The sequence below is a fragment of the Stegastes partitus genome, unplaced genomic scaffold, assembly GCF_000690725.1.
Source record: "Stegastes partitus isolate 25-593 unplaced genomic scaffold, Stegastes_partitus-1.0.2 Scaffold1269, whole genome shotgun sequence".
NCBI lineage: Eukaryota > Metazoa > Chordata > Actinopteri > Pomacentridae > Stegastes > Stegastes partitus.
In genome coordinates, this window is record NW_007579000.1 from 23,576 (window position 1) to 38,165 (window position 14,590).

A 14,590-nucleotide genomic window follows, 5' to 3' on the forward strand; every position below is an offset into this window, starting at 1 on the left:
TGCATGTTTGGCTCGAGTGCTTCCATCATTTCTGTAAACAACAGACGACTGATCAAAGGTCCATCGTAAGGCACGGGGGAAAGGTTTACTGGGCATGAAGTGTGTGTTAAAGACGCCTCCAGTCAAAATATGCATCATTATTCTTCTTCAAAATTAACTTAAAATGAACCGAGTTGGTCTGTTGTTTAGCACAGAGCAGTTTTAAAGTGTTTGAGCAGAGTCACAGGTGAGCCGGTGTGCTCGAGCTGCAGTGAGCCGGGAGTCGTGGGCGGAGAAGGAAGCAGAGTGCGGCTCCATCGAAGCCAATTTAAAAGCAGGAAGGGATTATTTTCCTGGAGAAACCTTCTAAATAAGCAGCTTTGATGCACAGAGATGAGCTTTCGGAGGTTTGAATGTGCGGGGACTTGAAGTCAGCACAAGTCTGAGTTAAAACAACCGTTGTGAACTCGACACTCAAAGAGCAGACGGCGAGGAAGCGTCAGTTTATCTGAGTTTATTCTTATTCACATTTAAAAGATTTTCATGGCAGCACATTCTTCCACCTATACATGCGAGACATCCTGTCCCGCAGACAAATCTCAAAATCCATTAAAAAAAAAAAAAGAGAGAAGACATTAAAGAAAATCTCATCATAAGACCATCGCTTTTAAAAGTAAATCAGGGATAAAAACCCGACGGTGGAAGAAAAAGACAGAAAAGCAGCATTTAAAACTTTGGGGGAGGAAAGAAGTGTCTTCTGATATGACAGATCAGTTGTGTGCTTTTCTTTTTTCTGTTCCTCTTCCTGTGTGCGCTGTAGCAGAGCGGGCACATTAGCAGTCGAAGACACGGCTTCACCTCCGGATCAATCTCCATCAGCGTTACAGGAGCCGGAGAGCCGGTGAGCGGCGGCCGCGGCCCTTCCAGTTCACTACGCCTGACGGAGGCTCGCATCAAACTGGAGCGAGTGACGGAGAGAGAAAGAGAGATTTAAAACCAGTCAGTGTGAGCTAACCGCCTGCTTCTCGGTGAGCTGTCGTCGAGCTGCAGACTGACTTTGTTTCTCCTCACTCATAACACAGGCTGAACTGTATACATGCCATCCATGTGTGCAGCAAATATAGATCTCCCTCTTTCTCTCTCTCTCGCTCTCCTGTGGCCTGCAGGGATTGTTGTGTCTCCACAGAGCCCGCTGTGCTGTTGGGAATATAAATATAAATACCAACATGTTTCCGAGGAGGCTTCCACAGAGTCTGTGCCGAACAGATGTCTGGGTAAACTGTTGCCCAAAACAAAAAGACAAACCCCACAGCATTTAAGGCCTCTCTAACTCAGGACATGTGCTCTGACTCCGTCTACGCGATTAGCAGGAAACCGGATCGAAAGGCGCTTTTGGAAACCCCTCGGTCTCGTTGATCAGCTCCTCTGGTCGTCTGTCCACAAGTCAGCAACAAGAACAAAAGGAAAGAAGCTAAAAAACAAAAAACAAGGAAATAAAAACATCCAAAATGGAAAAAAAAACATCCCCAACTGGTGTAAACAAAACCCTTTGCAGCGCCATCGGAACCACCCGGTCCGTGTCATCGCCCGCATCCTCAGCGGACGTCTGACGGTCGGGGTGAAGTCGGGAGGCTGGTAGTCGTCAGAACAAACGGGCCTCTGTTTCTCTGTGTGTGGTCACTGGTACTGGAGGTAGTTCTTGAGAGTCTGCGGCAGCGGCAGTGTGTCGATGTGATGGATGCGCTCTCGACCCAGCGCCAGCCGAGCTACTCGTCTGCACAGGTCCATGAGGGGGAGGGGCTCCGCTGTGAGGGATCAGAGAGGAGAGGGTTAGGGTCCAAACGAGTCCAGGCTGGGCCCCTCCATCTTATTCAACAGCCACAGAGTGCACATTTCATTTATTTACACTTACTGAGATGCTGTTTCGCTCAGCAATCGCAGCACATCTACAGAGCGAGCAACACCCACTGAGAGAGAGACGGATTAGCTAGCTCCATCTCAGGCTGCATCGCTGATAGATGCTAAAACGCAGCCTGCACATGAAGCCTTAATGACGATGGTGAGCCTGAGGGGGTGAACCTACTGATAGGTTTTCACATCAGTTTCATCATAAGCAGCTCTACAGAGGCAGTGGATTTAATTCTCGGCTACTTCACGCACACACACACGAGGGCGGAACGAGACGCCGCGGCTAACGATATTAAAATATTTACAATATGTACACATGTCATCACTCAGCCGGCAGAACGTGCCAGCGTCGCCTCCCACCGATTCTGAAAGGCGAGCGACGTCTGTGTATGTCAGACAGACGGACTCTTAACTGTTGCCCCTTTACGGATGTCAAGCTGCTCCACCTGGAAGCACCATCTGCCGGAGCAGGATTCCTGCTGCTCCCAGTCCACTCGCACACTGTGTGAAGGACACGAGGAGAGGCTTTCACACTCGCATACCAACATAATAACGCACGCCCGAGATGACAGCATGAAGGGAAAAGTTTCTCAGACTTTCTGTTAACTGGGCCTGACCTGCAGGGCGCTGTGTGCCAATTAAAGGGATTCAAATACATGAAGCAATAAGGCAGAAGATATGCACTATAATATATGTTTAATATGGGCAATTCTGGGGGTTTAGTTTGCAAGAGGCCACCATGACAGAGACTTCGGTGGTAGGTACCGTAATATCCAGAATATAAGCAGCTACTTTTTCCCATAGACTGTATAAAAGATGGACGTAGCTACCGTGACGTCACCCGTTGGTTTCTGCACTGAGAACATGAAGCCACTTCCTGGTTGACATCTTGAATTTTTGGAGCCAGTGACGCAAAAATCGTGGGAGGGGGACGGAGCCATAGGAGCAGCAATTGGTCAGACGTATTGAGAGGCGGGCCCTCTCTGCCCGCCCACATTTACCGCCTTCTGCTCGCTTCATCTGCATCGTCGCTGCCGACTGTCAATCAAGCCAGCCACGCCCCTTGACCCGCAAAATGTTGACGACTTTTTAAAAATTCAGTATTGATTTATTTTCAGATTGGCCACCTGATCTCTGGAGTTGACCATGAAAACTAATAAGAAAAAAATCCTGAGCTGGAGGAATGCGGTACTTCATGATCTGTGATCACTTCTTTTCCAATTCCAGATAGACCATGATACTGCAGGTTTTTGACACTTCCGGGTTGGCTTCATTTTTCAGGGCCGGTTGCTACGTCCACCTTTTATACAGTTTATATTTGCAACAGGCCACCATGACTGTGGTAGGTACCGTAATTTCCAGAGTATAAGCCCCTACTTTTTTCACACACACTTTAAAGCTGCGGCTTCAACAACAAAGTGACTAATTTATGGATTTTTACGAATTTGCCTCGAGACTAAAATGACACTGAGAGCGACAACGACAGAGAGACTGAGGAAGTGATGAAGTGATTCTGAGGCTGTTCAGCTCCTGAAGACACTGAAGAAGACGACTTTAGTGGTTTTAGTGCAGGAGGAAGATGAAGATAGCCATCAGTTACCGGTACGCATTTAATTAAAAGTTAAAGAAAATCTTTCTGTGTAAATATCTCATGAAACAACGTGGACACCTGCAGCCTTCTTTTTAAACTTAGTGGGTGTGGCTTATATTCAGGTGCACCCATAGTCTGAAAATTACGGTAGTCAAGACCCTACTAGGACGGGGTTTTGGCAGCAGCCAGGTGGCCAACGTAGCAGCAAATGCCTCATTACTGTGGTTGTTTTCTTTTTTATTGATAATGCTTTTGAGTTTTTGTGCAGAAAATCGCTTCAAATGTGCGTCCCTCATACCGACTCCATGCCCTGCTGCTCAAGATGGTTCTGCTCCTCATTTTATTGACACTCAAAGAATGGACGGGTTCTAATAGGAGCTGTATTGTGACCTTGATGTGCAACAGCGGACCAGAGCTCTGCTTCCCAAAGTTTTCCTCATTAGCACACTGCAGCCTGCACGGCGACAAAGCAAAAAGCACGGCAGCAAATACAACCACGCCTGCCTCCAGATGGTTCAGTTATTTCTACGTTATTTTGCTTAAGACACAAAGACGTCTTTGGTACGTAATGTCCAGTCTTAGCAAAGCATCCTGCCGACAGACCGGCTGATTAGTTCAAAGGATTCAAAGAGCGAACGTGACAGAAAACAAATGGTGCATTTGAAGATAAATCAATATACGTTTACATTTTTTTTTCCAACGCTGGAGTTCAATGAAGTCCGCAGATCAACAAGAGAAGTTATAAATGATCAACAGCATTCCTGCAGAGAGCATTCCAGTGAGAGACAAAGTGCTGCTGCCGCTGCATTTGTCTCTGTGAGGAAACAATCTTTAATAAGCAGGAGTTTGGTGTGTGGAGGTGGAAGAGCTGAACGTAGTTATGAAAACGCTCACTGTGGTGCAGCAGCTCCTCCTGTTTGATGCCTTCTATTCACTGACAGTCTTCTTAATTAATGCTAAAAAAAAAATTCCAAGCGCTGCAATATTTGAATTTCTTTTCCTGATGTTTTCGCTGCGGTATCGTTTCAGGATCGACATGTTAAAGCAGCTGTGATCCTGGTGTTGTGAGAACACTTCTGGAGGGTCGGCTTCATAGTGACAGATATTAAAAATACAATAATGTCTGACACTCGTATAACCCGACGCACCAGATGGTTTGTTTCACCATCTGAGAGCTCGTCCTTGGAAGAGGTTTGACGAAGGGCATCCGCCTGTCTATCGCCGTCTATCACGGGCTAACGCACGCCTGTAGCTGCTGGTGGATTCTCCCGGGACGCCGATTGGTCGGACCGACTGTGGATTGGCCACAAGCGCCGCTAAATGAATTCCCTCACGATCATGCGAGTCCCAGAAGAGTCCAGCTGCCTCGCAAGGGAAACACTCTGATGCTGTAGTTCACTGACAGAGCCAACGTGTTCACAGTACCGACAGAAACCGGGCCGCGAAGCTCCTGGATCAATAAATTACGGTATCAAAGCGACGAATGTGCGACTCCGCGTGTGTTCAGTCGGCTGTCGGCTGCTCTTCTAGCGCCGTGCGGCTCCCATGTGTCACTGAAGCTAGCTTCAAAACTTCAATATCAGTGATGATATTGATCCAGCCCATAATTTGAGGAAGGGGAAGGCGTTGTTTAAAACACACGTCTCACATTTCTTTCCGCACACGAATCCAAACACGCCTCTTCTGTGACCGATCGAGTCGTTTCTATGAGCAAACCGTGACCCCCCACCAAACCACCATGAAGCGAGTACGTGTCGTCTGGTCTGAAGAGCGTTCAGGAAGCAGAGCAGACCGACCCGTCAACACACCTCAGGCGTTCCTCCAGGCTTGAACCGGCGCCCCGGAGCTGCAGGACCACTGAGTGAGGAGCTAACAGCTGAAAGCAAACAGGAGCGCGTCTGAACAAGAATCAGATAAACATGGACCCAGATTCTAATTAACAGCAGATCGCCGCGTTTAACTCGTCTGTTAGATTTAAAGAGGATGAACTTTCTAATAGCAAATCCGTTTCCATGCTTCCCTTTGTTGGGTTATTTGCAAGAAACGTTGAACTTTTGAAACAGCACTGAAGGGAAATGATGAAACCCGGCCGTGTACAGGAACGCAGCACAGATCTGGATCTTTGTGACTGTCACGGGCTTAATGAAAAGTCTTTGTAAGAGCGCCTTGGGGACACGTAGCGGAGTGTGGATTCATCTGTAGCCACATGAACACGCCCAAATCAGAACCACGAGCTGAATGAACTCTGAACAGAGACAATGTGCAGCGAGACTGTACGGCTGATAATCCTCCACAGCGGCTCCAGAAATACTTGGCAGGACAATCACATCACATCCCTTCAACATCTTATTAACCTCTGTCTGCAAATGCAAGTCCGCGTTTTAACACACCAGCTTATGAGATTAGAAACTCGTATCACGTTCAGCGCCTTGCACCTTGTGACCCAATGAACTCTGCTCCCGTAAACAAGGAACCTTAAGATCACACAGCGCACGTGGTACGAACAAACGGAGACGGATGCACCCTCTTTTGGGTCCAACAGCACCTATCAATCAGCCTACCATCACCAGCATAGGCCCAGCATATGGACAGTTTCCATAGTAACTAGCTCCTCATGTTACCGATACGCGGCCGCTGTACTGGGAGCGTATAGTCACACCAGTTACATGCACTGTGTTGTGTTTAGCGCTGCTTGTTTAACTGTTTAACAAAATCCTGCTGTTTAGGATAAAATGGCACAGACTGCTCTGATGGGGGAAAAAAACAAAACAGAAGACTTTGCATTAGCACTTGTTCTACAAGATAAGTAGCTTAATCACAGGGGATCCAAAAAACAAGCAGGCAGCTGCACACGCCGCTAAATTACAGTCTACATAACGCCGCTTTCATTGGACGAGAAATAATCTGCAGCGTGATGAGCACGTTTACTGCACATGTACTTCAGCGTCCATGTAATACTAGTTTTCTCCGACGGCGTTGCACCTCTCAAGGTGCTGGATTAGTAACGAGAAAAAAAAAAGTCAATTATCACTTAAAGAACAATGTTTTCATTGGAAGTGAAGCGCTGGTGTGATGCTGCCACACAGCAGCGCTTACTCTCCTCCGGGAGGCGGTGACGTGATGATTCTATAAAACTTGCTGAAAACCAGCCAATCGCTGCTCGTACAAGCCGGTCTCCATGGTAAGGGTTGCCTGGGGCGACAAATGGTCCTGTCAGACGCTGCTGATGAGCACCGACAGGAGGTACACGCTGTCCATCAAGCGGTGCGGTTGACTTACATCACTGATAAGTGGTCTGGGTGGAGGTTAAAAAGCAGTTCCAGGCTAGTTCTGTCCACACGATGCGGGCGAGGGTTGAACGGACTTGATCCAAACCCGCATAGAACAGTCATGATGAACAGTTCAGCATTTGCCATCAATTTTAAAGGGACCAAATGTATATAATAACAGTACTGGTGAAAATATGTGTTTGTGAAACGGCCTCATGTGTTCGTATTCCGTATTTCTGTCTTTCCAAGATAACTCCACCAAGCCGACACACAGCTTTAGAAACAATCCGTCCCGTCATCAATGTTTTCAGCCACCTAGAGTGAATTTTTAATATACAGTCGTGACTTCATAATCCGACCCATAACAATCCTAAACCTGCTATCCGACAGGTTTTTAGGAAAAACCAACAGAACCCATAAAACCAGCCTTAACATAGCGACAGCCTTGGATTGTGACTCCGACATGACATTTAATGTCACCAATCAGGATGACGGCGTATTATCTGACTGAACAATCCCACAGATTGGCTACGTTCACACTGCAGGACTTGATGCTCAATGAGGATTTCTTTGTGACTTCCTTCACGTTTCCAGTTCAATGCGACTTGTATGTGATCTGCTGTGTGAACTTCATACGACTCAAAAGTGTCCCGCATGCGCAGAAGAGGACACGACGACGTCACACGCAGCGAGCGTGCTCAGTGTTTATGGAAGTAAACATGGATGGTAACGGTGGAGCGTATCTGCCACTCCCCCACCGCCACCGATGGAGGAAACAGAAGTGTGAGCGCTAACTAAACTAGCTGTGCGTTCCGGGCGTGAGCTCAGATGGGGTGGAATTGGCCGGAACGTGCACAAGCACACCGGTCAGTTAGGCTGAAATCCAGCGATGCGTAGTGTTCTAACAATACACTAGTTATTACAACAACTATAAACAATAAATATGAACAACTAATGATCCTTCCAGCATCAAGCCCTCCTTGTATCTGGACCTCCGTCTTGACAATCCGACAGCCTTGCTATCTGACATAGAAGAAGGTTTTACATTTAGTGTCGGATCATTGAGTCACGACTTTATATGTATTTTTAAATTATTTACAGTGTGTATTGAATTATTATTTTTTATGACTTTCTGACGATGCTGTAATTATTCAACCGCTATGATAAAATCTATTCTAAAACATTAATGCTGAAGACCTGCTGACTTTGTAAACAAACAAACAAACCAGGTGGTCTAATAATTACTTCCAAACTGCCATTATTTCTGTTTCCCGTTGCTTGTGTTTCTACTATTTCCTCCCTCTGCCTTTGTCTCTAGTTTGCTCTCTTTGTGTTGATGCATGTACGTCTGGTTTGGGCCACGTGTATTTTTTTTTTTGTTGCAAGCAATCCCCTGACACATGTGAGAATCCTCCACTAATCACCAGCTGCAGGAGTTAAAGCCCCGCTCATCACTTCACTCCTCTCCAGATTGTTCTGTCTGCTCCCGCGGTAGTTTCATTAGGAAGACTGCTTATTGAATTTGCTTCCAAGTGTTTTGCTCCCGGTCGGGTCTGCAGCTTTCTAGTGCCTCCCAATACCAGACACGCTCAGAGTCACCATCCATCCATCCATCCATCCATCCATCCATCCATGATTCCCACACTAGTCACTCTCTAGCACTCCCTGGTCTTCTCACACCAAAGTGTCCACAAGAAAACCTCTCAAACTGGCCAACCAAGTCTGTGTTCTGCATTTGGGTCCAGGAAAAAAACATTAGCTAAAACAACAATTTCATCACATTTAAACGATGTGTTCTTTTGAGCCCGTATCATGATGAACACTGAAGTGCCTCTTTAGAGCAGCCTGCCCGTCATCCCTCACATCTGACTGAATCAGAATGAACAGACAGGTTTAATAATTAATTCACGCCGATTACTTGCAAACACTTCAGTTAGGTGAAGAATGAAGCTCCTCGCACCTTCTTCATCTTCCTCCTTCCTCCAGTCCGTCATGTACCTGTCTATATGTGCCCTTTCTCTTTCCTCTCAAGCGCTCGAGTCTCTCCTGTAACGGCCAGAGACCAGCTCCTGACAGATTTATGGCACACTAAAGAGGAGATGGAGTGTGGGAAAGTGTGGTTAAGGACGACCGAGCGCCTGATGCAGCGCCGCTGGACTACAGAGGCCCGCACACCTACCTAACACCTAATCGAGAACAAAGTGGAGGAAGGGGAGGTGAGTTTGGGGATGACGGCGCGTCGGTTTGTCTGCCCTCACTGAGGTGAGACGCTTATAAGCAACTGGTGATAGTTCCTCTTGCACCTTTACGGCGTATGTGTGTGGCGCACTGCACCGCCATCGGACCACTACGAGAGACAACACGACCCAGTTATGTCCTACTTAGGAATAAGGGGCACGACTGGTCCATCTTTTTGGCACATGTGCTCCAATTTACTGTGTTACCTCCTCCTCGTCCTTCAGCGTGAGAGATGTGCTGCAGGAACAGACGTGGGTGCACACTCCCAGCCATGCTTATCTGGTAGTTTAGCATAAAACTATTGGGGTTGTCTGACCTAGTTCTAGGATGACGGGTGTATGTGTCTACATGCATTACCCGTAAGGTGCGGACACATCTCCAGACCCAAAATGTTGTTCACCGGCGGGTCAAAAGGGGAAAACAGGGAGGAGAATAATATATATTTAGGAATGGACAGAATCAGATCAGCGATGTAGGAGATGAAAAAGGAAACTGGAGCAGAACAGTGGAGGTGAGCAGGAGGGCGGGCGCCACGGCGCAAACAGTCGCTCCACACCTAATTGGAAACGCAAGTGTTCAAATTGAATAGTCCACTCAGAGTGGAAACCAATTGCTCGCTGAACTAGTCAGATACTGTCAGCGGAAGAATCCCCATCGGCTCCTGACTTCCTATTACCTCGCACCGACAGGCGAGACAGAAGCATGGACTGCCGTCAATTTGGTCTCCTCCTGGTGCTCCTTCACTCCGCTCAGAAAGATGGCAGCTAAGCCGACGAGATTATTAACAGGACCGCTCAGATACACTGGAATGAATTTATAAGCAGCTCCATGTGTACATAGAAACACTGCTGATGAGCTGATGGCTGGAGTTTTTAAAGGAAATGATGCTCTGAATGCACCATGTTCATAAAAGATTAATAATATTTGACATTTCCTTTCAGTTTCACTCTTGTTTTCCCAGCTCAACTACTTCCTCGTGGTTTTTCTCATCTTAAATTGTCTTACTGAGTAAAAAAAAAACAAAAAACACCCCCACTGTATGTTGTTCATTGGTTAACCCTTGAACAAGACATAGCAGGAGAGCTTCATGCCACGCTGCACAAAATAAAAGCAACAACTCTTAAAAAAATGAGCAAGAAAGTGGTTTAATCTTGCCAACGATATACTAGACCTCCATTCAGCCGCTGTTTTTCATGAGCTGCCTGGCGCTGAATTTTTTTTTTGTTTTTTTTTATCACCAATGCACCAAAACCCAAATCTGTTCAGAAAAAGGTTAGAGGGTGAGATTGAGTACATCAAAACGGATGAGATTCTGACAGGAAATGCATGAATCATCTGCCCTTGTTCAGACAACAGACAGCTCCCGTTGAATGGAAGCGCAGCCAAATGAGCACAGATGAAGCCCTGACAGATAACAGGTGAAACCGCACATTTTCATTTATTTATTTTTTGCCCAACAGTCGTTCCTGGAAATTAAATCATTACACAAATCAGACTCTGGCTACTGTTGTCTGTCGGTGGAAAGCCAAGTTAGCTGCCTCTGATTCTTGATGAGATTTCAGTTCGTCACCGATTACTTAAGATTCATCTCGTTGGCTTTGCTGTCGAAGCCCAAACCTGTCAGTGTAGGATCGACTGCAATAATAGTGGGAACTCTGTCCATGAACATCACAACATGCAGACAGGTCATTACTGAATACAGCTAAAGTCAAATAAAGGGTTTGATTTATTAAGGGACTGATGCAGATCCTACACTATGATAAAGATTTTCCAACAGAGCACTAAACGGTACGAACTGTGCCTGCAGCACGTGTCCAGATTTAGTCTAAATATATAAAAAAAGACACACAATCATGCCTACTTTAGAGGGAATTGGTCGCCCAAATCCAGAAACCATCCATTCTGCATGTAAACGTAATTTTAAAAACACTTTGGTGTGCTTCTATTTTACATCAAGAATATTTGTGAGGTCTTAAAAAGGTTTTCAATCATGAAGAACAAGCGTGAAGCTCACTACAGTCGACACTACGGTGCCTGCATGCATTCTAATTGGGCAGAACCCACTGACCGTACATAAAGATGGACGACATGATCGCTCCCCGGAGGTAAAGCCAAAATATTGGGTTGGGTGCTACCGTCTCGATATTTCATGTTTGCACGGCGGGATGTAGCAGTGCAATGTCATCCATCTTTATATAGAAAGCCTATGGGGGGGAGCCTGAGCTGTGCAGACATCCCATCACTCACGCTCTACCTGCAGTCACTCAGTGAGTACATGAGTGCGACAGCTGAGGTGTGGAAACATGCAGTAAATAACACCAGTGAGCACAACGTAAAACCGTACGGCTGCTCTTACAAATGCTGCGTACTTTTTTGTTTAATCTCTTCTCTTCCATGCTTCACTTGAAAATAACTCATCTGAATGCAGGACTTTTTTCTTTGACAGTATTTTGACTGTGCTATAACAATACTTTGACTTTAGAAAAAAAAAAAAAAGTTTGGAGCACTTAATTACCCACAGCCAACACCAACTTTCAGTTAGAGACTAGTGGAAATAAGGTAATACAGAGTTTGCCTGCAGCCCCCACATCATTAAATCTGCCCCGGCACTGAACACTCTGGAACTGAAATCCTGAACAGCAGCTGAGGTGATTCTCTGACCGTTTCACAGCATCAGAAACAGTCTGCATCCACACAGACGCACCTAAACATGCACACTGCGCGACCATCCAGGTGCACTGAAGCAGGTTGTTGTCTGCTTACAGTACTGCAGACGAAGAACAGCAAAGAGAAAAGACCGGCGATTTCCTTCAACGTACAGCACATGCTAGCAGAGGCAACGAGGTCAGTACCGCCTCTACTTTATTATCCATGTTGTATTAACCCCTGGTCGCCAAGGCTAACGTCTTTGTCTGAACGGTAATTGGAGCGTGACAGCTCCTGGAGTCACATGTGGAGACAGTTCAGACCCAAACAGAAAACAAACATGTTTCCAACAGTCTCCTTTTCAAAGGTCTTAAAATGCCAAAGCAGTGCAGACATCCGACATGAACGGAGCAGAAGTTGGTCACTTTGAAATGGAAACACTTCGGTCTGGATGTAGCCTCAGGTAAACATGACTGCTGACCAACGACTTCATTCATGTTGTTTTTTTAACTTCAAAAATAACACGAATGAGAATTAACAGGATCATTGTAACCTGGGCTGCAAGGTGGCTCGGTGGTTAGCACTGTTGCCTCGCAGCCTGAAGGTCGCCAGTTTGCCGCCCCGGTGGGGGCACCGGGATCTTTCTGCGTGGAGTCTCCATGTTCTCCCCGTGCAGCGTGGGTTCTCTCCGGGTTCTCCGGCTTCCTCCCACAGTCCAGAAACATGCTGAGGTTAATTGGTGATTGTAAATTGTCCGCACCGGTGAATGTGAGTGTGCTTGGTTGTCTGTCTCTAAGTGTAGCCCTGTGATAGACTGGTTACCTGTCCAGGTGAACCTGCCTTCACCCTGAGTCAGCTGGGATAGACTCCAGCCCCCCACAACCCCAGTGAGGATGTATAGATGATGGATGGATGAATTTTAACCTGACATGTTAGTCGTCATTCATCCATTTTGGTCGCTAATAAAGACAAACAAACACCAAATGTGATCGACCATAACATGACGGCGTTTCTAACAACCACAACAACACTGACTAAGTGATTTTTCATCCAAAGTAGGAGTCTGTAAAGCAGTGGATCAGTTCCACCTTAATTAATGCGAGGTCTAAGATTAAGTTACAGCTTGCATCTGTGCTGTGAATATCGCTAACAGCTCTGAACCGCAGACGGGCAGGAGGAAGCTATGCCCATTTGCATAGGGCAAGCCCTTGGCCAACAAACTAGTGAGCAAGCTTCCTGGTCAACAATTAACCACCCACCTAGTCACAGAGAAGTCAGCTGAAGTGTTTCCACAGCAACCTGCCACCACAATTGGGTGTGTAAATACCGAAAGAAAGGACCGGTGCTGAAAAGGAGGAGGAGGAAAAGAAGAAAAGGAAGAAGAAGAGCAGGAGGGAGGTGATGAAACACAATGAGAGTCGGAGTCAAATAGGGTTCATTTGCAAAAAGGGGAGGGTAAGCATGTCAGTAGTGTGTGTGAAACACTTCCTCTCCTCTGGTGTAAATGAGGGTCGCTCAGCTTGTTGCCATCACGCTGGTCAGGGCGTCATAAGACCTGCTGTGGTGGAGAGAATAAGACGGCTTTCCAAGAATGGAAGGACGGGGACGGCGGGATCCAGCAGCCCCATTGTTTCCTACTTAAAGACGATAGAGAGCCAGTGGTATGAAAACTGATAAAGAACATGTCTCAGTGGGGCTGGCTTTGAAGTATCTCTGGGACTGAAGGCCAAAGGACTGAAGTGTTGAGTGGAACACAGCAAGGATGAGAAACCCGAATTAATGTGGGGTATTAAGGGACAATACAGACAGGAGAGAAAACGTATGAGGATGCTTATCGCTCCTCGCTTCCCAGGGAGCAAGAGATGGAGAATAAAGGAGTCTGAGCAGGAGGGAGGAGGAGGGGAGGAAAAAAAAAAAGAACGTGAATGGACTACAAGACAAGGGAAAGACCAAGAATCCAGAAAGTGAACAAAAAGTGAATCCTCTGTGAGACGGGGGAATAGGGGAGCAGCGCCATCTCCCAGCATACATATTGATGCTTCCATTCTTCTGCACATCACACCGAGATGTGGCCGATATCATACGCACTGATCTCTCGTGTGCATTCTGTCAGAACACATGCTCCTCTGAACATTTCCGACTTCTGAAATCAGCTGATATCACATGCATTGTGCTCGGCAGACGTAAACGTACGAGTAAAGAGAGTGATGTGATTAAAGTGGTTCAGGTTTACAGATGAGCACCACGGGCCGTTTCTATCAGCAAAGTGTTTGCCCATTTCCAAGCGTTCCTAGTTTTGCAAAAAGCAAAGTGATCACGTTACACATGCACGTCTCAGCTTACCGACTGATTCATTGATAGAACAGTGCACACAGTGTCTACGTGTTGTACTGCAATAAACTTTAAAGAAACAGCCCTAAACAGCTGGAAAGTAAACTGTCATTGTGTGTGTGACAGCTCACCTGTCTGACGCCCACAGAGGAGGACTCGCTGTTGGATCCTGGCCCAGACGGATCCCCTCTCCATGTTAGTTTGGGGACAATTTATCATTTTTGATTTCATAATTTAATACCATTGTTCGACTGGCACAAATATGCGCAGCTCTCTCCCTCTCTTTGGAGACTCACATATTTATCCTCCTGCTGTCTGGTGCTGCAGGTATTCAATACAATGAGAGAATAGTTCTAAGCAGCTGGAAGCCACAAACTTTAGCTCCTCTTAACATCCTGTGGAGGACTTGTGCCATTTGAAATGATAAAGAAATGTTACCAGGTCCAAACCTGTTAAAAAAAACCTGGCATCACATTTTCCTGAAACACGACCTGAGCGTACACATATGAAGCAGACAGACAGAAGTTCATGTCTATTGTCTACATTTACCCAAGTGGACAGACTGATCATACATCCTGATTCTTTCTGCTTCTGATTTTGTTATGTTGACTGTTTACACTGTGCTTGT

General features: G+C 46.4%; 1 protein-coding gene across 2 annotated transcripts in view; it reads right to left on the reverse strand.

Annotated features, from left to right (window-relative positions):
- Window positions 1-478: 478 nt before the first annotated feature.
- LOC103369311 (SPRY domain-containing SOCS box protein 4) overlaps window positions 479-14,590 on the reverse strand; it is a 49,835-nt gene continuing 35,723 nt past the window's right edge. For both annotated transcript variants that reach the window (XM_008297998.1, XM_008297999.1), the window contains one exon: window positions 479-1,784. In XM_008297998.1, the coding sequence (XP_008296220.1) occupies window positions 1,657-1,784 (128 nt within the window). In that variant the 3' untranslated portion in view covers window positions 479-1,656. The remainder of the gene's footprint in view (window positions 1,785-14,590) is intronic.